At 40.7% G+C, this 24,474-nt stretch overlaps 4 protein-coding genes across 8 annotated transcripts; 3 read left to right on the forward strand and 1 right to left on the reverse strand.

The window, feature by feature from the left end:
* Positions 1–1,315: 1,315 nt before the first annotated feature.
* ythdf3 (YTH N(6)-methyladenosine RNA binding protein 3) lies at positions 1,316–8,944 on the reverse strand. The gene is given in 6 exon segments (XM_044175660.1): positions 1,316–2,304; positions 5,688–6,454; positions 6,457–7,387; positions 7,689–7,768; positions 8,060–8,084; positions 8,500–8,944. Coding segments are annotated over 6 exon segments (1,851 nt in total). The 5' UTR covers positions 8,524–8,944; the 3' UTR covers positions 1,316–2,280.
* A 1,512-nt stretch (positions 8,945–10,456) lies between these two features.
* abhd10b (abhydrolase domain containing 10, depalmitoylase b) lies at positions 10,457–15,855 on the forward strand. Of its 2 annotated transcripts, none has more exons than XM_044175683.1 (5): positions 10,457–10,614; positions 11,066–11,252; positions 12,386–12,497; positions 14,835–14,972; positions 15,092–15,855. In XM_044175683.1, the coding sequence occupies exons 1-5, from the start codon at positions 10,521–10,523 to the stop codon at positions 15,431–15,433; spliced, it is 873 nt and encodes a 290-aa protein (XP_044031618.1). In that variant the 5' UTR covers positions 10,457–10,520; the 3' UTR covers positions 15,434–15,855. The 2 variants fall into 2 exon arrangements, with proteins under 2 accessions (XP_044031618.1, XP_044031619.1); XM_044175684.1 differs by having other exon boundaries at positions 11,069–11,252.
* A 150-nt stretch (positions 15,856–16,005) lies between these two features.
* tagln3b (transgelin 3b) lies at positions 16,006–20,964 on the forward strand. 3 transcript variants are annotated; one of them, XM_044175689.1, is made up of 5 exons: positions 16,006–17,401; positions 18,331–18,553; positions 19,427–19,601; positions 19,734–19,836; positions 19,944–20,964. In XM_044175689.1, exons 2-5 carry the CDS (start codon positions 18,374–18,376, stop codon positions 20,083–20,085), a joined length of 600 nt encoding a protein of 199 aa, XP_044031624.1. In that variant the 5' UTR covers positions 16,006–17,401; positions 18,331–18,373; the 3' UTR covers positions 20,086–20,964. The 3 variants fall into 3 exon arrangements, with proteins under 3 accessions (XP_044031624.1, XP_044031627.1, XP_044031626.1); XM_044175692.1 differs by lacking the exon at positions 16,006–17,401 and adding an exon at positions 17,431–18,031; XM_044175691.1 differs by lacking the exon at positions 16,006–17,401 and adding an exon at positions 18,046–18,228.
* A 1,050-nt stretch (positions 20,965–22,014) lies between these two features.
* c1qtnf9 (C1q and TNF related 9) lies at positions 22,015–23,820 on the forward strand. 2 transcript variants are annotated; one of them, XM_044175680.1, is made up of 4 exons: positions 22,015–22,022; positions 22,360–22,493; positions 22,602–22,664; positions 22,902–23,820. In XM_044175680.1, coding segments are annotated over exons 1-4 (969 nt in total). In that variant the 5' UTR covers positions 22,015–22,020; the 3' UTR covers positions 23,672–23,820. The 2 variants fall into 2 exon arrangements, with proteins under 2 accessions (XP_044031615.1, XP_044031614.1); XM_044175679.1 differs by lacking the exon at positions 22,015–22,022 and having other exon boundaries at positions 22,096–22,493.
* Positions 23,821–24,474: the final 654 nt, after the last annotated feature.

The following is a 24,474-nucleotide window of genomic DNA, read 5'->3' on the forward strand; positions in this document are numbered from 1 at the left end:
TATTAAAAGACATGTCAATCGATGTGGAAGTAATCGAAGGTGAATTTTGGCAGGGGGCTACCCTTTTGTTTACATTTGCATCATGGGTTTGTGCCTTAAAAGCTGACCACAGAGACATTCGTGCTTCACGCAACTGCCCAAGGTTAATGGCTAGATTCACCCCATTCGAGGATGCTGCGTCTGAGTTGATCCCAGAGATGTAAAATGGAAATGATGTCAGGTTTGTAGCAGCCACGTGATTAACGTCACTTTTACCTGAATGTTTCTCAAACTATTTCTAAACCATCCTTGCTCTATGACAGGGAGCATTAGTCTGCTGAGAGCAGCGATTCCCTGCTGTGATAATGGCGTATTCTATGACATTAAGGTGTCCCTAACTGGCCTGTTTAACCATTCACAATGGGTGCATTACCTCGTTTTTTTAGAGCATACCTATACCATCATGTTTGTGTAGTTGAAACTGTGATTCATCAGACCAGACGAGTTTATTCTTGTCATCGACAGCCCAGTGCTCTCGTCTCTTGACTCATTTCAAAGGTTCACCCTGGACAGGAACGCTACACTCCATGCAGTGGTGGAAGAAGTTTAAGTACCAATACAACGATGTAAAAATACTCCATTACAAGTAAAAGTCCTGCATTCAAAATCAAATTTAAGTAAGAGTAAAAAACAATTATCTGCTAAATGTACTTCAAAAGTATCAAAAGTAAATTCGCTCATTATGCAGAATAATCTCTATGACATCATTAGATTGTTAATATTGATGCATCAACATGTGAGGAGCATTTTACTGTTGTAGATGGTGGAGGTGGCTCTAGTTTCAATTCATTTATATACAATTTGTTAGTTTAGTCCAGTGGTTCCCAACCTAGGGGTCGGGGCCCTGTGAAACATGACAAGAAGCCCCAACCACACATTGCTTTTATTGTAGAGTTAAGGGCCAAAAAGGCTGGACAACTGGTGTAATATGTAACAATGTGTTTATTTTACAAGATTATTGTATTTTGTTTGTGTTTTTTATGTGGAATTTTAGCTGCAAAATAAATGTAGTGGACTATAAGTATAAAGTGGCATAAAATACTCAAATACTTTCCACCACTGTCTGCATGGCCATGTCCTTGTTGTTATGCTCCATACAGGTAAGTGTGCATTTCAAAATAGGTTGTTATACCCTGCAACTGTACTATGAGGCTGACAGGCTAACCCCCACATAGCTAACATGTTGATGTGGTGTCATCTTTAAATGTATTTATTGTACACCTTTGACATTTTAACTATATTGTGAAGCCCCCCGAGTAAAAACACAAAAGCAAGGTTTGCGCTAAACATGGGTAATTTTTATTTAGCTAGTGAGTTACCTAGAGGAGAAAACTGTCACATCCTTGCAGTTGATGTCTTGCCTTTTTGGGGGAATCCCAGCAGGAGGGGTGATGTGGGGGTTCTCCCAAAAGTGCTAAGAGTTGTTGAGGACAGACAGTCTGATTGAGCCTGAGGTACAGTAGAGTACATCAACATCAGAGCAAAGACAGTCACCCACAGGGCCCAAGGAGGCCACCGCTAGTTCTACCAGAGCAGCAGGTTTCTCCTCAGACAAATGCACTTAAGAATGACAGAATCACAAGAGAGAAAAAACCAAAGATGTGCACTGGCCGGTGATTGCCAGCCTGCTGCATAATTGTAATCTTTTGGTACACGGAAATAGTTGCAGAAAGGAAGGAAACAGGTAGAGGGAGGACACATCCTATGATTGGCATGATTGTGGCTGTTTCCCAATTATTTCGTCCCACCTGTCAATCACCCAAACCTCTGTCTGAGGAGGATCAGACGGCTGAATACAGATTCAAGTAAAAGATTAATTCATACATATCATCTTTAATTCTCTTCAGGAGCTGATAAAGCTCACCAATATCCCAAACATTTGAGGCATTAAAAAAATTACAAATAAGCCTAGTGAAATCTTCTGACTACTTTGGTTAGTCAGTTAGTTGCTCACAAACAAAAAACACAGTTAGAGAGTTAAGGGTATTGGTAGAGGCTGTTTAGAAGGACTGAAAGTGCTTTAAAGGTTACGTTCTTTTTCTCGTGAGACAGGAACACGGGGTTTGATGCACCAGTCAACGGATACAGATGAGTCCATCTATTGTCATGTTCAAGTGTTCAGATTCATTGTCGTCTTCAGCGGAAAGATTGCAAGAGCCTTTCCTCCTTATGGTTAGGCAGATTTTATTTAAGGTCCTACGTCATTAGTGTTGCAGTTCTAGCAGAGAGGTTGCTTGAAGGTTACTGTTTATTTCTATTGCGCTCCTGGCAAGAGAAAAAACAGAAAAGAGATAATCAGTGGATGGTACCAGAACAAGAGTAACAAGGGTTCACAAACAAACAAAACAGCAGCTAAAAGTGCAACATCAGAGCTGCTCCCCTAGTCTTTATTAATGGGATAAATGTAAAATGTAGATGTCATTCTATACTGTCACATACAGATGCACTTAATGTCTGAGGTGACGTTGGGAATAACTCACAGGCAAAGCAAGGAATTCTGGGTCCACTGACACAATGTGACTCCCTTAGAAGATGTGATACTTGAGTCCTGTACTACTGTCAGAGAAGATCAAAAACTACATATGAGGGCGATCGATACTGATTTTACTTCTTAGAAGACATATCGAATGAATGTCTTTATTGTGTCGATCTGCATTCGTACCACTCTGCAAATCTCATTCATTAGTTAGGATTTATTGAATGTTTCTATTTTGAGTACATTCATATGTGTTCTTTGCATTATACATAGAAAATATTCTTTGTAGGAACTATTTTAAATCAATTACAACTCAAAGACGGGTAATACTTAATAACTTGACAGTATCAGTCAACTGGGGATTGATGCTGCAGTTACAGCCCGTTACAGGTAGTTTCTATAAAACTGCTTGACTTACTGTAGAGATTCAATTCACACTTTTATTAATCTGTGCAAGAAACCGAGTGGGTGTCTCAGAAGAAACCAAAGAGAATAAAAAATATAATCTGCTGCTGAAAGTTAACTAAAAATAAAAGTTTTTCTATCAATTCTGACTATTTAAGAACAGCTGTCTCTTCAGAAATCTAAAACCAAAGCATTTTTCACGTCATGTGGTGTCCCATTTTGCATAAACCTTTGTAAATAATGATAATGTGCAGTTTGATTTACTATTCTCTAAGGAAAGTGCTGGTTTCCAAACCTGTTTCAGTGACAAACATTTGAATCTTAGATGACAGAAAACCCAAATGATGTTTTGTATATTGCCTTATATTACATTATATTCCAATATAAGCACAATTTAACTTAACTTAATTAAAGACATCACAAACAATCATGCAAGGATAAAAATCATGATCATGAGTTATTTACAGAAAAAATTATTTTATTTAAAATGATTTCCTCAGATGAAACCTCTATTTTATTATCAAGGCAAGTCTATAGTTTTCACTGTTGTTATAGGGATTTACACTTCACTGGCAGGAAAACTAATCCATCACTTAAGTAAGGATACATAGAACTTTATTGTTAAGATAACTGAGACAGAGCAAGAGAATATCTGCTGTAAGAAAAACAGAGAGAAGATGAGTTTAGTAGTCCTCAGGTATGTACTAAGCAAAATGTTTGGCTATGTTTATACAGCCACTACGCTCAGCTTGCGGATAAACACAAGACTGGCACAACGCATACTCAACAAATATGAATAATCACAACACACCTCAATATTAAATATTAAAGGGTGCTTAATGAATAAAAAAAAAACTGCTGTTAAACACTCAGTTTCTCATTAAAGATATGATAGTGAAGGTAAAATCCTAGACAAAAACATGGAAGTCAAAACAACCCAGGGACTCGAACTCTTTGTGCCATTATTTAGGTGGAACAGTGTCCTCTTTGAGGAGTGGGTGTCCATGTCAGTGGTCTGGGAAATTCTCTGTGAGACCCAGACCCCCAGTGTAACTCTATCCCCAGAAGGGCTGCTCAGACTGGGCTGTGGCTCTGGGGATATGGGGATAGAAACCTTCACAAAATTCAGTGTATACAAAACCTTATACCTCTTGGAGAATATATATATATATATATATATATATATATATATATATATATATATATATATATATATATATATATGTTGGCATATCGTTTTCAATTATTTGAAAATCCTCTGCCTGAATTGATATTCCATTGGATTTTCAGGTAATAAAACTCTTTCCTGGTGCAAAAATCAACCTAATTAACTAAATTTTTAGTGGTGTCATACAACTGTAACCATTACAGTAGACTGGTATTCACCGTAACATGCCATGAGCTTTTTTATTACTGTGTATCCAGAGGAAGGAAGGAGCTAACCACTAAGTATTAATTGCCAAATTTGTTATGCTAATAAAATCCTGCAACAACATTTAGAGCCAACGTTATCTTTAAAAAAACAACTTTGGGAAGGTGTTATAGTGCAAGTAGCTGTGCTGGTTTGACACCTCTCAAAGTTCGGGAAGGACAGGCCAAACAATGGAGAACAATTAACCTTGTCAGGCAAAGGAGGGTGAGGCCTCAGCTGGGCCGATCCTGTCATGTAGGAGGTCAGGGCTACAAAAGCAGCACAGCGCAACGCCTGCACAACGCCGGATGAAACAGACTTTCTACTGACAGGTTGTTTTCAGAAGCCTGAAAACATTGACTTGAAATATTTATGAGAAAGTAACCCAGCGCATACTAACAAGGTCAGCAGCGAGGAGTCAATACAGCATCAACTAGCAGTGAGGGGTGGGGGGTGGGAGAAAAGCAAGGAGCGGGTTACGGGGGTTTTCTAAACGCAATTAGATTAGCATACTGGTGAATCTAAGAATGGATGCAGCAGAAGGCTAGCAATGATAACATATTATTCACCCCGTGGCTGCTGTTTTTCCACAACAGTAGCATCCCACAGAGTTTTTACTACTTAGGCTAACCACTGTTATTACCGCTGCAACATATTTTAGATTCCCCTCCGAGGGCACAGGCTTACACTGTGTGTGCTTTTCAGAACTGTACACAGACAAATGTAATCATGCATTTCTATCATGTATTTTGCTGGGAAACATCTTTTTGAAACATCTTTTTTCTATCAACCCTTTAGAACATCTGAGGCAAACTGTACCAACTCTGAGGCACGCTGCAGCCAGTTTGCAGGCCGAGGGCTTATGTTGTTAAAGACTAATAAAGCATGAGGAGCCTGTGGAGAACAGAGAGGCCTGGCATTCAAAGAGAGATCAGAGCCTACATCTGCCTTTGTCTGAAAGAAGGAATGCCAGGAATGTGGGCTATTTCAGGAAACCTCTATGCGTCTAACTCCACTTGCGCAGATCATCGCAATCTCAACAGCACAAGATGGCTGATGAGGAATCAGGGTCTCCTGAGCTGTCTTATGAGTAATGGTGGCATGTCAATCAGCTGACAGAACTCTGGGAACTTCCATTTACACCAGACTGTTCATTCAGCCACAGGATGTTACAACCTCTGTCTAAGAGCAGGAACAAGGATCGGCTGATGATTACAGTCTGGCTACAGCCTGTAGCAGTGACTCAGTGAAAGTTAGCCTCCCTTTGAATTAAAGGGTAACTAAACTGAACTGTCTTGTGCATACAAACAAGCTATTTACAGGGCACAGGGTTCTTTATATGTGTGTTTATCTCACCTTCCTCAGAGACTCCTCCTCTTCCTGACGTTTCTCATAATGTGCAAAGTCATCAAAGATTGAGGTGGTATGCTTGTAAGTGGCGATAATTTTAAGCACTTGTTTGGCCTTCTCCAGAGGCACTTCCTGAGTGTCCCTGGAGTTGGTCACTGGCTTGTTGTCATTGTTCTCCAGCCGGATGTGTCGCAGCTGGTTGTTGGGCACGTCTTTGATGAAAACCCACTTCACCTCAAACTTGCCCTTCCACTTGTCCTGAGACCAGACGCCTGCATAGGCATTGTAGTCCACCGGTGAGCGCATCTCAGCCACACCACAGAAGTGCCCACTGCCATTGACGCTGAACAACAGGTATAGGGGCCCCTTGTTGCCCAGTGAGCGGTAGGCAGCATCCAGGCGCTTGTTGCCATGTTCTGTACTGCACCAGATAGAGTACTTGATTGAGCGGTGGATGTCATCTTCTGAATAGCTCTTGATAATGAAAACACGTCCGTTTTTCAAGTTCCAGTCAAAGTCTTTGGGGTTGTAGTTGTTGAGGGCACGGAGTTTCTCCAGCACGGGATGCAACTCTCCAGAGCAAGGGGAGGCACTCAGTGGGACTCCTCCACCCAGACCAAAACCATCACCCCGGTTCCTGGGAGCCACCCAACGGTTGGGGGGTGGACCAGGCTGCTGGGGTTGTTGCTGATGAAGGGGCTGTGGGGGGCCAGGTTGAGAGGTGAGGTGCAGGTGTGGGGGGCCAGGGGGCATAGGATGGGGGTGTTGGGGGACTGGAGAGACTGGAGCTGGAAGGGCTGGTGTTGGTGTTGATGTTGGTGTTGGTGTTGATGTTGGTGTTGGTGTTGGTGTTGGGGCTGGTGTTGAGGCTGAGGGGGCAACGGGTTCTGCAGTAAGGGCTGGTGCTGAGCTAGGAGGGGCTGCTGCACCATAGGCTGCGGGGGCATCATAGTCTGAGCTAATGGGGGCTTGTTCAGAGAGCCCTTATCGTCCCAAGTACCAATGTTCATATTGTGCTTTATGGGGGGTGGGGGAATGGTCGCACCTACCCCCATCCCCATGTTGGCTTTGGGTTTGACCTTGGGCTGTGGCTTGGCCGGCTTCTTTGCAATGGCTGCCCAGGAGGCAGGTTTAGGTGCAGATGAGCTGACAGACGGAGGGAGGCTATTGGCTGCCATACTGCTCATACCTGCTGTGCCTCCTAGGGGTGAGCCCACGGTTTTGGTGACAGCTGCCACCATGTCCGTACCCAGTTTTAACCCCGTCATACCCTGTTCAATGCTGTTCAGCACCGGGACTTTACTAAGCTGGGTGTCACTTCCAAAGCCTGCCTGTCCGTCTGTGATGGCCCGACCCAGCGAGCTGGGGGCGTACCCATAGCTGTTACTGTAGACTGAGGTCTGCGTGGACTGACCCTGAGAGACACTTGTACCCCAGGTGGAAAAGTCCGCATTTCCAGGGAAGAAGTTGAAGCCATGCTGGCCCAGGAAGGGAGGGGTGTTCCCCAGGGCACCTGGCTGGCTGAACACACCGTCAGGGATGAAGTGCGGCTCGCCATTGCTCATCTGTCCATAGGTAGTTAGGTAGGGCATAGGAGGGTCTCCTGCTGTGGACCAAGCAGCCTCTCCAAGAGAGTAAGGGAAACCAATGGATGGAGCATAGTAGCTGGGCATGTAGGGGTCAGACATTGGTGGATAGCTGTTACTCTGTGTGGCATAGGGAGACAGTCAGTTAATGTACTACACAAAATGACAAGCAGTACAATTTTAAAAAATCTGCTAATAATTTAACATGACATAACAGTAAAGATAGATTGTGTGTTCAGTTATAGGAACATAGGTCATCTTTAGGAACAAACAAGAAAATCACAATCAAACTGGACTGACACCTAAAATATGCAACTAATTTGTCCATAACATGAAGGTATAAACTCAATACTGGCCATAAGTTCTAGGTGACACATCTTCAGGCTGGACAGACCTATTATGGTTTATTGTAGGACGTTACCTGATTTGTCTGGCCGCTCAGGTAAGGCTCAAAATCATCATCATTCACACCATCCTTTTGATGCATTGATCCGTTTTGCACTAAGGATGGAAAGAGAGGACATTAAACCATCACATCTAATGTGATTCCCAAATATTTCAGGCTCAAGATATCAACTGATTATATTTTGGTCATGGATATGTAGTGGTCAAATCTAAAACATGACAAGATCTCAGTGTGGTGCAACATTATCAAAACAAATGCAGAATTAATGACAGTCATCAATGATAACATAAATAAGCTGCAGTTTAGGCTACTGTTTCAAAGCACAACCACCAAGGACCCTGATAGCATGTTAAAACGAGGTCTTCTTCACCATTTAAATGCCTTACCTTTATTTCCTTGTCCTTTAGGTCTCTGAAATAATGGGCAGCACAGGAAAAAGAGGTGAGACTGTTGTCAGATCACGACTGGAAACAAGAAACACTCAGAGAGCAGGCTGTATCCTACATGGATAAATATAACAGTCGATGGTGGTAACCTCAAGCTAAAACCATCAGCCCGGATGTTAGCATTTACAGGTTAATTCGCGTTATTGACCGGATGTCAAACGCTCTGACATCCAGTAAACGGTGCCGCATTGGCAACCGGCTACAGCTAGAGTTGGTTGGCAATACAGTCGGCCTACAGTACAGCTAATAGCTATCATATATCAAAGACTTTTTTAGCCTGTTTGATCTGGCATGCCAAACCAGATCAAACTGTTGTCGGCAAAGTTTGATTCCGCCGAGCGGCTAATATATTAGCACCTTTCAGCTGTCAATACACGAACCTGATCGACTGTGGTCGCAGACATCCTCCAGGAACCGAAACTGATCGCTGTTTTTGTGAGACTGTCCACGGCTTCCCCCTGCCTATCTCTGCACTTCTGTGCTTTCCTGGCTCGTCTCTCGGGTTGTCCAGTCACTGTGTAACGGTTACAAGGCGGCGTTTTCCTCCCGCGGTCAGACCTGACGACGATCTGGTCCTTCTGCCTGTTACAAACGGCGACTTTGTGTCTGTGGAGACGGCGTCTATAAATGTGTCCGATCCTGCCACAGATGGTCTTTAACAGTCAATCTGAAACGGACTAGTGTCTTACTGGAGTATCCCTCACCATATCCCACAATGGCGGATAGGCTTTTTACTCCCGCTTCCGTTCCGTTCTGCTGCTCCGTGACCTTCCGCCTGTGACGCTTTGAGTCATGTTGCAAACTGACACTTCACTTGACAGTCACACACATACAACAGGTTCCCTGCTACTTTCATTATATTCTCTGTTCAGGGTTATTTTAGCCTTTTAGCATCCTGTCTCATATCAAAATATTAGTCATCTCTGCATTAGGGACCCTCTTTTAGCTTAGCCAGTACGTGCCAAGCCCAGTAATGGATGGACGCCTGAATCCCCATGTGGATAATGTAAAATTAAATTAATACAAAATAAAATGTATGCAAAAAAACATGAGCAGTCTATAAGCAGTGGTGGAAAGTAACTAAGTACATTTACTCGAGTACTGTTTTGGAGTACTTGTACTTGAGTATTTTCCATTTTCTGCTACTTTCTACTTATATTCCACTACATTTCAGAGAGAAATATTGTACTACAGGTTACATTTTTTTTAATCAAAACATATGATGAAACCATAAAATATGATGCATTGTTATAGATTACATTACCCAACAGTATATAAAGTACATACAGTTAGCCAACTACAACATTAAAATGATACCTACACATGAATGCATCATCATTAACAATCTAATAATATCATATAGGCCCACAATGTAACACTCACAGGAGCCATTTTTAATTCAGGACTCTCACTTGTAACAGAGTATGTTTACAGTGTGGTATTGCTACTGTTACTTCAGTAAAGTATGTGAAATATTTATTCTACCACTGTCTATAAAATGTCAAAATGAGGTATAAAACTCTCAAATAGTTTTTTAATAAAGGGTTTTTCACTTCATATTTACAAATACTTCCAGGATACTTAAGCTTACAGGCTTTTGGCTGCCATTATAGATGAAAGATGTTACTGAAGTGCAGCTATTTAGTACAATTTATTGGTTTGGGGTCTGACCGAGCATTAGTAAGAACAAACTAGAGCAAAATATGTTTTTAAAAAGTCATGACAATGCTATCATATGATTGCTAAGAGCAAGCAACTCCATAGCAGTGGTAGAATATAATTGCTACATTTAGTCAAATACTGCAGTTAACTACAGTTTTGAGGTATTTGTACTTTACTTTTCCATTTTCTGCTACTTTATACTTTTACTCCACTGCATTTGTCTGGTTGTAGTGACAAGTTGCTTTGCAGATTAAGATTTTACATTCAAAACATATGGTCACTTTATAAAATATGATGAATTGTGAAGATTAAACTACCCGACAAAATCAGCTCCACCTCGACCAGCTTCAACATTAAAATGCTGCATACACATTTATGCATCAATAATATTTATTCAACAATGCAATAATGTAACATTGACATCAACATGGGCCCATAACATGGGCCATTCTGGTGCATAATAAGGACTTTTTTTTTTATACTTTAAGTGCATGTTTTGATAATACTTCTGTACTTTTACTTAACACAAATTGTGATGCAGGACTTTTACTTGTAATGGAGTATTTTACACTGTAGTATTGCTACTTTTACTTAAAGGATCTGAATACCTCTTCCACCACTGCTCCACAGAGCTGTGCTGTGGTTGTAATATAATGGACTACAACTGATGTACTTTGTGAGTAAACGAGAGTCACTGCTGCTACTCTCGCGATACTTCCTCAGTGGGTCGCGAAGCAGTATGGCAGCCTTCGCGCTGAGGTCCTGCCGCAGAGGACTTTCCCAGATATTAAGTAATGGAGGGCTCGCAGCTTTATCTTCAAAGCGTCTGGAAGGTTTGTTCAAGTCTCCGCTTAACGCACAATTAATTTCACAGCGCTTGAGTTTCATACAAGGGTATTTAAACGCAGAGGAGGGGGTGTGACCCGCACAGACTGCGTCGTCTTAAAAAAAAATAGGGCACGTAAATGGGACGGCGTTTGCGCTTGTGTCTGTTTTTGCGCCGTCTACGTTGATTCTCGTAGTATTTGAAAAGGCTTCGACATTAACTAGCTTCACTTAGTCAGTGACTGCCTAAATTCTTGGTATGTTTGATTGATGTGAAAAAATGCCCACGCTGTTTTCCCATGTGCGGTTTTGTAATTTGCGTCAAGAGAAGCCTCTAAAATGGGGTGGGACGTTGTATATGGCTAAGATGTGTAACTAAATTAGCTAATATACCGTGCATTGAATGTTTTACATAACATGGTTTGCCATAGCAATAATACTTTGTACTGTGTCAACCAGGAGACAGGAGACACAAGTCCACAGTTCAGTATGCTTCACGACCAGACCTTCCAAAGCTGGCCTACAGAAGAGTGAAGGGCAAGAGCCCAGGTGTGGTCTTCCTCCCAGGATATGGCTCCAGCATGAACGGGCAGAAAGCTGAGTCACTGGAGGAGTTCTGTAGGTCACTAGGGCACTCATACCTTAGGTAAGTCATCCAAACACACCACTAATGAGGGATACAAGACCATGCTCATAATCTCATACTGAATACAGAATAGATCAGATCAAATAGACACACCTCATACATACAGTATTTTTTGTGATTGTTATCAACTGAGAAACACCTGTGATCAATACCTACAAAACAACTCAACTTTTACACTCAGCATTAAACTCAATTCACGCAACACAGATGATCTGTGCGTTACAGCGTTGCAAGGAGCAAAAAAAAACACTCATACAGCCATGATCAAATAACAAGAGAAGTACAAGTAGACAATATGTATAACTGTGTTTTTTAAGTTGTTTTTTAAAGAGAGAAATTCGTTAATTAATAGAAGGAGAAGGTTCTTTCTGTGAGACAGCTACTGAAAAGACCTGGTCACCATATGATTAAGTTATAATATATTTAGTGGCACTGTGAAATAAGGACACAGCAGAAAATGTGACTAAACAAAAATGCCATCAGTCTTACTATAAATAATAGATTACATTGTGTTTGTAAATAATGATGTCTGATTTTGTTTCCACGTAGCGTTATGCCCCAAGATAACCGTACATACAAAATACATTTTAGTGGATTTGGTTATGGAGAGTAGCACAAAATGTCTTGTGCCATATGCCTTTTGACTATAACTAAGTTATAACAAGTTGGATAGATGGATCCTTTATTTCAACAGACCTGAAAGAGCTCAGTTCAATAATTTCAACATTGAAAAGCCAAAAGATTCCATTTATAATGATGTGGACCAAACAAAAACGACAACTGTTAATGTGTGAGGCCATACCTAATCCTGTAAATCAAAATTATCGTTTAATTTTCTCAATTTTAAATGAATCATTTCAGTATTTTAAAAATACCTCCAACCTTCCTCATTGTCCTGCAAAGCCTCCATTCCTGAGGCGGTTGGATATAAAAGACATGGCTCCATCATACTGAATACTCAAAGGCCTAATCCCATGTTCAGTGTAGTGTATATAACTATATATAATTTACTGTACTCATAATGTCTAAAAAAATAAAAAAATAATTAATTAACCTTGTCCCTGTCATGGCTTGCCTTTTGTTTTACCCTCTGATACCCATGGCTATGGGCTGTTCTATTTACATTTTCCCAGGTTTGACTACACAGGACATGGGGCCTCAGAGGGGGTGCTAGCAGAAGGAACTATTGGTACCTGGAAAAAAGATGTTCTTTTCGTGTTGGATGAGTTAGCAGAGGGGCCACAGGTAAATATGTCTTAAGAGTCATGTCCCTTTGCAAGTTACTGGTGGTTAGTAATCAATGAAGTTATGAAAACTTTGCTCAATAGAGATGGGAATTGACAGTCGGTTCCCATTTAGAGCAGGTTTCAAATGATTAGAGAGCTGAGAACCGTCTCGCTCTGACACATCAATAATCAGTATCAGTAATTGATTTCTGTGCATAGCAAACAGTGACTTGATGTCAGAATTCATGCTCTCAGGACCGAGTACTGTCCCAGCTTTTCATGAGAGACTTGTGTCATGAAAGGAAAACATCTTGAAATGTATGGATGTATTTTAACAAGCTGGACAAGAAGGGCAAGATGCAACACTCGCAAAACATTGATTTCAGTCAAGAGTTACAATTATAGGGTTAACTTTGTTCAATATACATGCATTAAATTAAATTATAAGAATATGATGTGTTTAATAATCTACAGCCAGGTGGTGCAAGTGTATCTGTGTTACCACTCCCAAAATCAACCAGTAAAAATGTTTACATACTGTATGATGTGAGCATCAGTGCCACAAACCAAAATGGAAAATGTGTGTTTTGCAAACACAATATAAATATTCTAATGTTAAACTCAGGCTGTAGTTCCACTCGTGAATTACTGACTGTGACAAATGTTATTTTTTAGTGGATATTTTGTTTTTGTTTTTTGTTTGAAGATCCTTCCACAAACATATTTTAAGACATAAAGATACTCTGCTTAAAATTAAATCTACTCATTCTGCCTGAATCAAGAATCTAAATTCTGTGATTATACAAATATTGTTCAGAAGTTTAACTGCTGAACAAGACGTCTCCTACTTCACTGACAAGTCCATTCTCAGTGTTTGTGTGCTGGAGGCTTCAAGTTTCCATATCACACTTGTGTAAGTTGTATATTGGACCATGATTGGCTCTAAACTAGTTATGATGTTACAAAATCCTGCTCATATGTTCACATGTTAAACTCAGATTTACGGTGAGCACAGAGAAACTTTCCCCCTTCAGGAGATTAATGTGGAAACACCCTTCTAGTGTCAAACTCTGCACATACATCATTCTGCACAGTGAAGGTTATATCCAAGTTAAAGGGATAGTTCAGATTTTTTGAAGTGGGGTTGTATGAGGTACTTATCCATAGTTAGTGTATTACCTACAGTAGATGGCGGTCGGCATGCCTCCAGTTTGGAGAAGCAAAATGTATTTTAGCCACGTAAAAAAGTGTACGCTATATTTAGAATATTTTCACCGCTTTACCTTGCCGTCAGACTGCCCTTTCCTTTTGCACTACATTTTCTCAACCGTAAACAACACGCAACATAGAGAAAACTCCGCATTTGCACTGATCATTTTTTACACTTGCTGAAGAGCACTGCTGTACCCAACCATCAGGTAAGATAGTGCTAAATACCTAAAAATAAACTGAACGACGCCGTTTCCACAGAAGTTTCCCCTCTCTCTCTCTCTTTCGGCAAGTTTAGTCTCCATCTGCAAAAGTTCTTCCTCTGTATACTCTGGTTCATAAAGGTATCCTCGTCTTCACAGTGAACGGCATTTCATCGTTGCTGTCATAATTGCTCATTTTTATTTTTCTGTATTTGTTGTCTGTTCCATAAACCACTGAAATGCAGACCCAAACAGCTGATCTGCAGCATAATACAGGAAGGAATACGGAAGTTCTACAGTTGAGAAAAATATAGTGCCAAAAGAAAGGGCTGTCTGACCGCAAGGAAAAGTGGTACACTTAAACTGATACCTTGCCGGTACTCCTGTCGGCTTCTCCAAACTGGGGGCATGCCGACCACCATCTACTTTAGGTAATACACTGACTATGGATAAGTACCTCATACAACACCACTTCAAAAAATCTGAACTATCCCTTTAAGTAACAATAAGGAAAACACATTTTTGAGAGGAGGAAGACTTAAATGTTTGTATTTTGTATTATATATGGTCATCAAGCTTAGCTTTTTCCAAACAGATTAAGCAATAAAATTAACACTATAAAATCTGTATTTAACATCTCACTTTGCACTCAAATAACCAAACCAATAAAAGGGATTTATTAGAGAGCAAATAAAAGAATTATGTCAAACAGTAGAATCAATAATAGAATTGGAAACGATAAAATCCTTTCAACTTCCATCTCTAGTATTCATTGTATTTTCCACCACGTCTCCAGAAGATGGCACTGTGTTACCACATTTGTGGTATCATTAGTCTTCCACTGCCATTGAGTCTGATGTTGTCTTTATTGAATGTTTTAATAAAACAAATGTTATCAATCAGGTGATTTATAGTCTATTTATGGTGTTTTTGTTTACTTGTAGATACTGGTGGGTTCCAGTATAGGCGGTTGGCTCATGCTGCTGGCAGCCATTGCAAGACCAGAGAAGACTGCAGCACTGGTGGGCATCTCCACTGCTGCTGATCACATTGTCACATCGTTCAACTCTCTTCCTCTGGAGGTAGGAACATATAATATTATCACATATATCACATTTTTTCGTCATGTCGTTTGAAAGTTTGCTGTCATTTACATTTACATGTTTTTCTGAGTTGGATTTATCCATGTTTGAATGCGCAGACACGCAGGGAGTTTGAGGAGAAGGGGGAGTGGACAGTGCCCACCAAACACTCAGAGGAGGGTTTTTATAAGTTTAACATGGACTTTCTGCGCGAGGCAGAAAATCACTGTGTGCTCCAGAGTCCCATCCCCATCACCTGTCCCGTGCGGCTCATTCATGGGCTCAAAGATGAGGACGTCCCATGGCACATCTCCATGCAGGTTGCAGAACGCGTCCTCAGCCCTGATGTGGATGTCATCCTTCGGCGACATGGCCAGCACCGTATGTCTGACAAGGACGACATCAAGCTCATGGTCTACACTATTGACGATCTCATAGACAAGCTGACCACTTTGGTCTGAGTTAGGGATAGGGGAGTGAGCTTGAGATTTTGCTCAAATAAGGAAAGAAGGACTGTGTTTACTGGGAAGTCAACCCTCAAGAAATGTACCAAACAATGGCATGTTTCTCTGCCAAATATCACCTTTTATCCATCTCTGTCATTCTCCTCGCACTTCATCTGTCATTTCAACATGCCGTTACAGTGCAAACTATATTGAAAGGGAGCTCTCCTGCTAGTTGTTCCCTTATATCTTCAGGTTGCATTTGTATGTGTTTCAGGTTATTATATGGAGTGTTATGTTGACCTTTATTTGGTCTGCCGTCGCTGCTGTCTCTGTCGCTGACTGTTTTCCCCTTACTCTTTACTTAGACGCATAGTTTTCCTGTGCCTTTTTAAATCGCTTTTCACCCATTTTGGCCAATAAAACCTCTGCACACTAGAGTGCAGGTCTCAGTCTGTTACCACAACTAACACAACATAATGAAATGACAAACAACAACTGTCTGTGAATTAAGATAGAATGCCGTTGATATTGAAATGCATACATAATACTAAAGCTCTAAAAGTATTTATAATTGTAGGAAATTTAGAGCTATATTACAGAAACCTTAAGAAATATCAAGTTAAAAGTTAAGTACTCTCAAAATGTACAGCTTTCATAAGAAACATAACACACTTGAAAGTGTCAAAATCAGGCCCCGAACTCAAATCACCATGATTACTTATCCGATAAAAATAGGATTTCAAAATTAGGACATCTCTTTTATGCAAATTCAAGATGGAGTAAACAACAAAATTCTGAACAGAAAAGCAATTTGCAAGATATACTAGCATGTCACCACAATGAATCACGGTTCTATATAGTGAGTCAAAATCATCAAGGGTTGTAGGCTGCAGCCATGTGAGGTTTATTTTTGTTAGCAGAACATTCTGTTACATGACTCCCCATACCTGTTGGCCTTTAGCCATGGAGATGCCTGCTGAATGGAGCCACTGGACTGTTGATTATTAACATGTAATTGGCCACTAGCTGTACTATGCTTAATGGGGCGAAACCAACCACTTAACTTTCTCAGGTCCACTTTACTGCAGCAGTGACCTTTAACTCATAGTTGAGCTATGTAGTCAGTCGCTTTTCGAGTCAAAACTAAAATCAAACATCAATTGATGGGAGCATACAGCATGATGGTAGTAATGCAAGCAGAAGAGATGGTGCATAAAGGCATTGCATATGGTGTTTTACTATGTCCCTTTGCTATAGTTTTTACATAAAGCATATTTTTGCACCACACATCTTTGTTTACCAGGAGATGCTTTGTAAGTAATCCCACATTTTAGCTGTTGTCTAGTTGCATATAACAAGACCATATTGAGCCACATCACTCTGCAAACTGCATTTTCCATTAACATTAGAGAAATGGCTCTTTTACTGAAACTAAGAGACAGATGCTGTAACAAACAATACTCATTTAGTGTCTGTAGAAGCCAAACAGAAAATAATAAACTCAGGAGGGAGACCCAACTGGTTAAAGCAACTAATCCAAGACAACAAAGGCAAACATCCACTGAGTCACTGAATCTACCAGTTATGATGAGGTAAGAGGGATGTTTATATTGTATACAGTAGGTTAATGTCAGTATTGACTTCAAGTCTAAAAGGAAGAATTAAATTAGCTTGGCACCATCATGGTCTTTGGTTTGCTGAGGGTCACTGCATGCTGCCTAAAGCTGACCATGCACTACAGTGACCCCTGTCCGGAAGCGCTGTCACGTCGTATTTTGTGTTGAGAGTCTCTAGGGACCCCTCCTGGAGGAGTTGCCATATAAAACGAGTGACTCGCCCCTCCCGGACAAATTAGACCCAGCCTGGACCGACGCGCCTGTGCTTGCGCTTCATGGATGCTTCAGCAGTTGAGCATCCTCAGCCCTGCCCAGCTCAGCGGAATTAACACTGTGACACGGACAAATCTGACCGCTCTCTTCTTCAGTAAGTGCGCGTAGTCTTTATTGAATAAAACTGCTTTGAGTGCATGACATATTGTATACAGTATGTGTGTGTATATATACATATTTATGCAACCGATGCAGTGTCGCAGCTAGTGCGTGAGCTTTGCGCAGTTGCCTTTGGGTTAGTAAAATGTTTTAACAAGCTGCATAATGCGTAGCAATGTGGTGTTGTGACATTAGATGCCGGGACTTTACTTTAATTTACTGAATTTAACTGACAGAATTGCGCCCAACAAGAGCTGCAGTGAAGACAATCAACTGAAGAATGAACACAAACCTTTTATATGCGGCACATGGGGCTGACGTAATTGAATTAAACTAAATATTGAACTGTTGTAAACTGTATGAATGTATGTTTTCTGAGAGGGCAAACTTTCTGAAAATACATTATTTAATTTGCGCCATGATGACTGCCTACTGGAGGTCATACTTGAACCGTCATCTCATGCAGTGCATCACTGCACACAGCGTGCCGGAAACAGGCTTGATTGTTACCATAGCAATAAGAGGGCTGGTCCGTGTTCGGGACAGAAGCCAGGGACCACACCCTTTCCTGCTACAGCCTCCAGAGATGCGCCTGGGTGGAGTGCTGAGCTGCAAAGGGAGACAGGTGCTATAGAGAGACTAAAACCTGGCTTTTTGGCTTTTTGGCTTTTTGGCTTTTCTTCAAACATTGAGATAGTTTCTGATAGTGCTCCAATGCTGCAGATTAGTAAACAAAGAAAAAATTAGGCTAACTCTAAAAAGATTTGTATCCTATAGCCATTTAATCAGGATACAAAATAGTCACTAAATATACCAAAACAGGTAGGCCTAGATTATAGGAATATGTTTTTTGTCAGAATACTTTTGCAGTTTGTCACAAAGTAATGCTATTTCAGCCTCATGTGTACCATTTGTTCTTTTCAGAGCTACAAACACTACATATACTAGAGTGTCTGCGAGAGCTGCCATGGCAAACAGAGGGCCCAGCTATGGACTGAGCCGAGAGGTGCAGGAGAAGATCGAGCAGAAGTATGACATGAACCTGGAGCAGCGGTTGGTGGACTGGATAGTTGCACAGTGTGGAGGAAACCTGGAGAGGCCGCAGCCGGGCAGAGAGAACTTCCAGAAATGGCTGATGGATGGAACAGTGAGTGGCTCCAGTACTTGTACTTAAAATAGAAGTTACCATTGAATTATTTAAGCTAGATATACCAGCTCTGTCAAGATTTAAAGAGCCCATGAAGTTAAAAAAAGAATTAAAAAAGGCTCAAATAAGCAGCCAGATTTATGTGTTATTTTTGAAAGCTTCAGTAAATAATATTGGTCTGAATTTACAGTATTGACATTTGGTAATTGGAATAATAGACCACTATCATCGTTCCTAGTTAGTGTAGAAAATAGGACTGTGTTTTGTCTTAATAGAACATTTTAAATTACTAACTGTTGTGGTCCTTGCTTTGCAAATGTTGAATTTTGTACTGAGTCATTCTGGGAGCCTTTGACTCCTCTGACTCCACACTGAAAATGCTTAGCACTATAAGACCTAATTAACAACCAGTTATAAAGATGTGCCCTGCATGGTGCTGCAATGTCTTCTTGCTTGACACGCCAGCTGACTCCAATGTTAAAAAAAATTATTTAGAGAAATCCATGTAGACCAAGCAGTGACATCAATTTCTGCACCAGCAAGTGGCTCAACAGACAATAATGCAGTGCAGCCACAAAACATGTTGCGTTTACCCTGACGGAAATTACTCTCACAATTATAAACTAACTTTCAAAACTAAATCTAAAAGCATTTTATACCACTTCTCTTGAGGCAAGACTTCTTGGAAATGTTTTAAATCACTGGAAAAAGTAGAAAGCGAAGATGAGAGAAAGCTGCAACACCAAAAATATTAATTATGGCATTTAAGCATGACAAATAAGAGTGTCTCAGGGTGAACTAACTGTCATGTTGGTATGGTCAGTGTGTCTGTTTAATATGATCAAGCCAGATTTCTGACCTCCTTTGTCCCAGATCCTCTGTAGGCTTATCAACAGCCTTTATCCGAGGGGGAAGGAGCCTATCAAGAAGATTCCAGAGACGCAGATGGCCTTCAAACAAATGGAGAAGATTTCTCAGTTCCTGCAAGCAGCTGAAGCTTATGGAGTCACAACCACTGACATATTTCAAACTGTGGACCTCTGGGAAGGTGAATTTACCTCTGATTGCTTACATCCCATCTACTGCTGGAGTGGTATCTATTCATTCACATTAGTTGTTACAATTATAAGCAGTTTTCACTACATGTCATGACAACATTATCCTTGTGTTCTGGCTATAGGAAAGGACATGGCAGCAGTGCAAAGAACTCTCATGGCTCTGGGAAGTGTGGCTGTCACTAAGGAAGATGGTCATTACAGAGGTGACCGAGACTGGTTTCACAGGTAATGAGAAAGCTCACTGTAACAGAGGAGCTTCACACTTTCACAACTGCATGCTCATGATGCTCCATGTTCCTCTACCTCACCTTGTAACTGTCGTACATGTATAGGAAAGCCCAAGCGTATCGGCGAGAGTTCAGTGAAGAGCAGCTCCGCCAAGGCCAGAGTTTGATCGGCCTGCAGATGGGCAGCAACCGCGGGGCTTCTCAAGCTGGTATGACGGGCTACGGTATGCACCGTCAGATCATGTAGACTGCTTACTAGTTAACCTCGTCCCCTGCTTCCAGACCTTATTTTCTACTAATACCACAAAAGTTGTAACCTTCTTTGTAGCACCTGCCATGTTAACCTCAATTTCCCTGGAACTGCTGCTTTCCCAAACAGTGTTCTGTCTTAAAAAATGATGTAAAATGCTGTAGATGTCCTTCTTCAGGCTCTCTTCCTGTTCCTCTCTTCCCTTTTGCGATGTGCTGTTCCCTCTCTAGCTGTGTTCACTCTGTTTCCTTACTTTCCACGTCCAAATGATTACTTACTCAAAGTTATATAACATCAATTTAGTTTCATAGTGAATTTAAGATTAAAATCTCTATACAAAATAAGACAGTGTTCCCTTTCAACAGTGTTATACACATTTTCAATCTGAAATACTGTAAGTCACTTTTACAGCATGTTGTATGCTATTTATTTGTGTTTATGTATACACTTATTTACATTTATCACTGGTCATTGTTTTAGGATGGTCTGTTACTGTAATTATTTTGCCTTAAACCTAATGAAACTCAATGACTGAAGATGTCTCTGCTAAGACTTGTTGCAGTATCCTCTGTAACCAAATCAACCTCATGTTGTGCCTGGTTATGGGACTACAGAGACTGGGTCCTGATATATTGGCCTCAAATTATAAATGAGTTTCATTCCTTCTGAGCCATGCCCTTGTTATTTGTTTGTTAGATTATATCTTTGTCCATAATGTGTCCATTTTGTGTCCAAATGTGAAGTTTCCATTTCTGGTGCAAGACATTGCTTGAATGTGCACTTTTATGTATTGTTATGTTTATATTTTTAACATATATTTTTATCTGGAGGCTTGTGAGAAGAAGTATTGAAAAAATAAAGCACTGAAAAAATAAAGTATGTGAACATATATTTGTGAGTCTGTAACACACAAGATGGGTATGTCGACAGCTGGGAAGTCAGTTGTGTATGCTGTGTGCTCAGTATTTTTATTTTTTTTTCTTATCTTGGTTTTATGTTCCAGCTCCTCCCTTGCGCCCATCCCTCCTGTTTCTCCTCACTGTACACAATTTAATAAAGGGACAGCAGCACGGCATAATGATTAGGATGACAGTTCCTCTACTAGACAGTCTTGATTCAAGCCTGTGTGCCAGAAAACCTTTGCCTTGCTGAGTGACCTCGAGTAAGATATTAAATCCCCAGCTGGTCCAGTAATGCTGTTTAATAGCTTACCTTTGTGTAAAGTGTAGCAAAAACATGAGTCCCCAAAACTGCCATAAAATGTTTGTAAACACCATATTGTACTGTTCTTTGAAAATAGAAGTGGTTCTCCATTTCTTTTGTATAGCTTTTAGCAGCCTAATGGAAATTCAGTGACCAAATGTCCACTCTTAATGTGGTTAACAGTGAAATCAGTCTGGCATCTAGATAACGTCAGAGGGGCACTATCATTAAGATAAGCAGAAACCTTTGTCTAAGGCATTCTAGTGAGGTTGGGTTGGGCTTTGGACCACAAAAAGGTCACACTTTATGTCAGTGATCCAGTTTATGGGGTCAATTGTTCCTGACTGTTGGCATTTTAAAAAGCACATATGAGAAATGCATGCATGAATTAACATTTTAGCTTGTTAGTGTCCAATCACTAAACAGAGCCCATTACAGTGCTGTCCTTGGACAAAACCAACAGCTAATATGATTCGTTCATTCCTAATGCCATCTTTTTATTGCTCAGTTAAAAATAAGATATTCTGCCGTGTAGATGTGTAGTGACAGCATGTAATCATTTGCTGAAGTTAAATAGCCTGTTTGCTTCATAGTATAGGAAGGCAGCGTGAAACTATGTGGCCTTTTGCACGTCTGGGTCTCACATACACTCTACACTTATTATTAGCCTCAACTAGGCTGGAGAAGCATCTGAAGGGGCACAGGTGATGGGTAACTGACAGACCCAATATGTAAGCCAAAAACACAGTCAGACCAATGAAATGGCTTTGAGAACTGACGTCACACTAGTCTAATGTTCTTGTCCAGCTAATGTTTTCTTTGGTTGTTTTTTGTTTCACTGTGCTCCTCTTGAGTATGCCTGTTTGAAGACAAGTTGAAGACTCACTTCTGCATATTGGCATTTGAGTAGGGCATGTGGTTATAAGGTGAACTATGCACTGGCCTGAACTTCTTTTAATCTAAAAGGTTTTGCATAGTGCGATTTTAGTTTTGTTAGACAGGTGCATCAAGTACAATGTTGCAGATGAGGTTTAAGGTCATTCTCTTGCTCCTTCTATTGGTGGTCAGGTGTGTTGCACAGGAAGAAACCCAAACTAAAGGCTGTGTTTGTGGATACCCTGGAATACCAGGGGACCCTGGACACAACGGTACACCTGGCAGAGACGGCCGAGATGGACTCAGAGGTGACAAAGGTGATCAAGGTAAGTTTAGAAGAGAAAACGTGTCGTCTTTAGAAGCACATTTTTCTATATGTTTTAAGCTTCAACTTCGCAATTTATAGTATTCATTTATGAATCACCCATTAAAAGGTGAAGTCGGCCGTATTGGACCAGCAGGCAATGACGGGCACAAGGGAGACAAAGGGAACCCTGGTATGTATCTTCAGAATAAACTGCACCACTGAAAAGTAAATAGATCTGTAAAGTAACCTGTGTAGAAAGATTCATTTATTTTTACCAGCTGTATATACTTTATTTGCACATACTTTTAACACAATTTATTCTTATATTTGTTGTACCTCATCTGGCTTTCTGGAATATGTATGTACTCAATAGCCAACACTGAGCATAAAAGGATAGAGAGGTTTACTGTGTGCTTTTCTTTTACAGGTACAGTTGGCCCAGCAGGGCTCAAAGGAAAAAGGGGAGATAATGGAGAACGGGGGCCTCCTGGGAAAATGGGGCCCCAAGGGATCCAGGGGCCCATTGGCCTGAAAGGAAATAAGGGAGAGCTCGGGCTGCCTGGACCCCAAGGACATAAAGGTGATTTGGGGCCTCTTGGACCAGAGGGTCCCAAGGGGGAAATTGGCCTTCAAGGTGACAGAGGCTTTCAGGGACCAATAGGACCCCCTGGCAGGCCAGGACCTAAGGGGGAAATTGGTGTTCCAGGTCACAAAGGCAATATTGGTTATCGTGGGGACAGAGGGGCTCGAGGAGAGAGAGGTGATAAGGGTGAGAAGGGAGAGGCACTTGTTATCTCTAAAAGCGCCTTCTCTGTGGGACTCACAGCACAAAGTAAACTCCCAGCAGCTAATGCACCGATCCAGTTTGACAAGATTATTTACAACCAACAGAATCACTACAATCCACAAACAGGAAGGTTCACATGCTCCGCAGCCGGAGCCTATTTCTTCACCTACCACATCACTGTCTTCTCTAGAAACGTGAAGGTGGCTCTCATGAAGAATGGTGCAAAAATAATCCACACCACAGATAATTACCAGAGCAGCGAGGATCAGGCAGCAGGGGGCGCTGTGCTGCACCTGGACGTGGGGGACAAGGTGTGGCTGCAGGTGATTGGAGGAGAGCTGTTCAATGGGCTCTTTGCTGATGATGATGATGACACTACCTTCTCTGGGTTCTTAATCTTTGGGGCATGACTTTAGAATTGCTGGTATAATTTACTTATTACTTGTATTATTACATTGTATTATTATACCGTACATACTTATCATCAACTGGTAAATCCACTTTGTACTTTACACTTGTTTTAATTTTATACTTATATCCACTTGGTACTTAATTTATCTTGCCTGTATTGTAGTGTATTATACGCTGATTTGCTTAGAACTTCTATTCCTGTGTGCACTGACGTGATAGTGAGCAGCTGTAACAAAATAGTTTCCCCTCGGGGATCAAAAAGTATTTCTGATTCTGATAAAAAATTCTGAAATGCTTTTAAAGAATAGAAATCAGTCAGGAGTGATCAGACTGCCTCTAAACTTTAGTTGATTCTATAATGCAGTAGAATCATACTTTTTACTCCACTGCATTAATTTGACTACTGTGGTTACTTTGCTAATTAAGATTTTACATGCAAAACATATGACAGACTTCTAAAATACAATTTATTGTTATAGAGTAACTGCCCAGGAATATAAAGTAGTTCAAAACAACTCCATCTCGACTAACTGCAACAGTAAAATACCTCTTACACATTTGTGCATCAGTGATAATAACCCAGTAATACAAACAATAATACAACACTCACAGGGGCAATTGTTCTGCATTATGAGTACATTTTGCTGATTCTTCCATACTTTTACTTTGATAAAAAATTTGAATGCAGGACTTTTACTTGTAATGGAGTATTTTACACTGTTGTTTTGCTATTTGTATTTAAGTAAAGAATCTGAATTGTCTCCCATTGTTGGCATTGTGTGTGTATTATGTGGTTAAATCA

The sequence above is a fragment of the Siniperca chuatsi genome, linkage group LG19 (assembly GCF_020085105.1).
Source record: "Siniperca chuatsi isolate FFG_IHB_CAS linkage group LG19, ASM2008510v1, whole genome shotgun sequence".
Classification (NCBI taxonomy): domain Eukaryota; kingdom Metazoa; phylum Chordata; class Actinopteri; order Centrarchiformes; family Sinipercidae; genus Siniperca; species Siniperca chuatsi.

Bases quoted from the DNA above. Each gene is read 5' to 3' on its own strand.
- abhd10b (XM_044175683.1), top strand. From the start codon at position 10,521: ATGGCAGCCTTCGCGCTGAGGTCCTGCCGCAGAGGACTTTCCCAGATA. The intron at 10,615-11,065 runs GTTTGTTCAAGT...TGTGTCAACCAG, and splicing joins ATCTTCAAAGCGTCTGGAAG to GAGACAGGAGACACAAGTCC. The intron at 14,973-15,091 runs GTAGGAACATAT...TTGAATGCGCAG, and splicing joins TCAACTCTCTTCCTCTGGAG to ACACGCAGGGAGTTTGAGGA.
- tagln3b (XM_044175689.1), top strand. From the start codon at position 18,374: ATGGCAAACAGAGGGCCCAGCTATGGACTGAGCCGAGAGGTGCAGGAG. The intron at 19,602-19,733 runs GTGAATTTACCT...TTCTGGCTATAG, and splicing joins AACTGTGGACCTCTGGGAAG to GAAAGGACATGGCAGCAGTG. The intron at 19,837-19,943 runs GTAATGAGAAAG...GTACATGTATAG, and splicing joins GACCGAGACTGGTTTCACAG to GAAAGCCCAAGCGTATCGGC.
- c1qtnf9 (XM_044175679.1), top strand. From the start codon at position 22,307: ATGTTGCAGATGAGGTTTAAGGTCATTCTCTTGCTCCTTCTATTGGTG. The intron at 22,494-22,601 runs GTAAGTTTAGAA...ACCCATTAAAAG, and splicing joins AGGTGACAAAGGTGATCAAG to GTGAAGTCGGCCGTATTGGA. The intron at 22,665-22,901 runs GTATGTATCTTC...TTTCTTTTACAG, and splicing joins GGGAGACAAAGGGAACCCTG to GTACAGTTGGCCCAGCAGGG.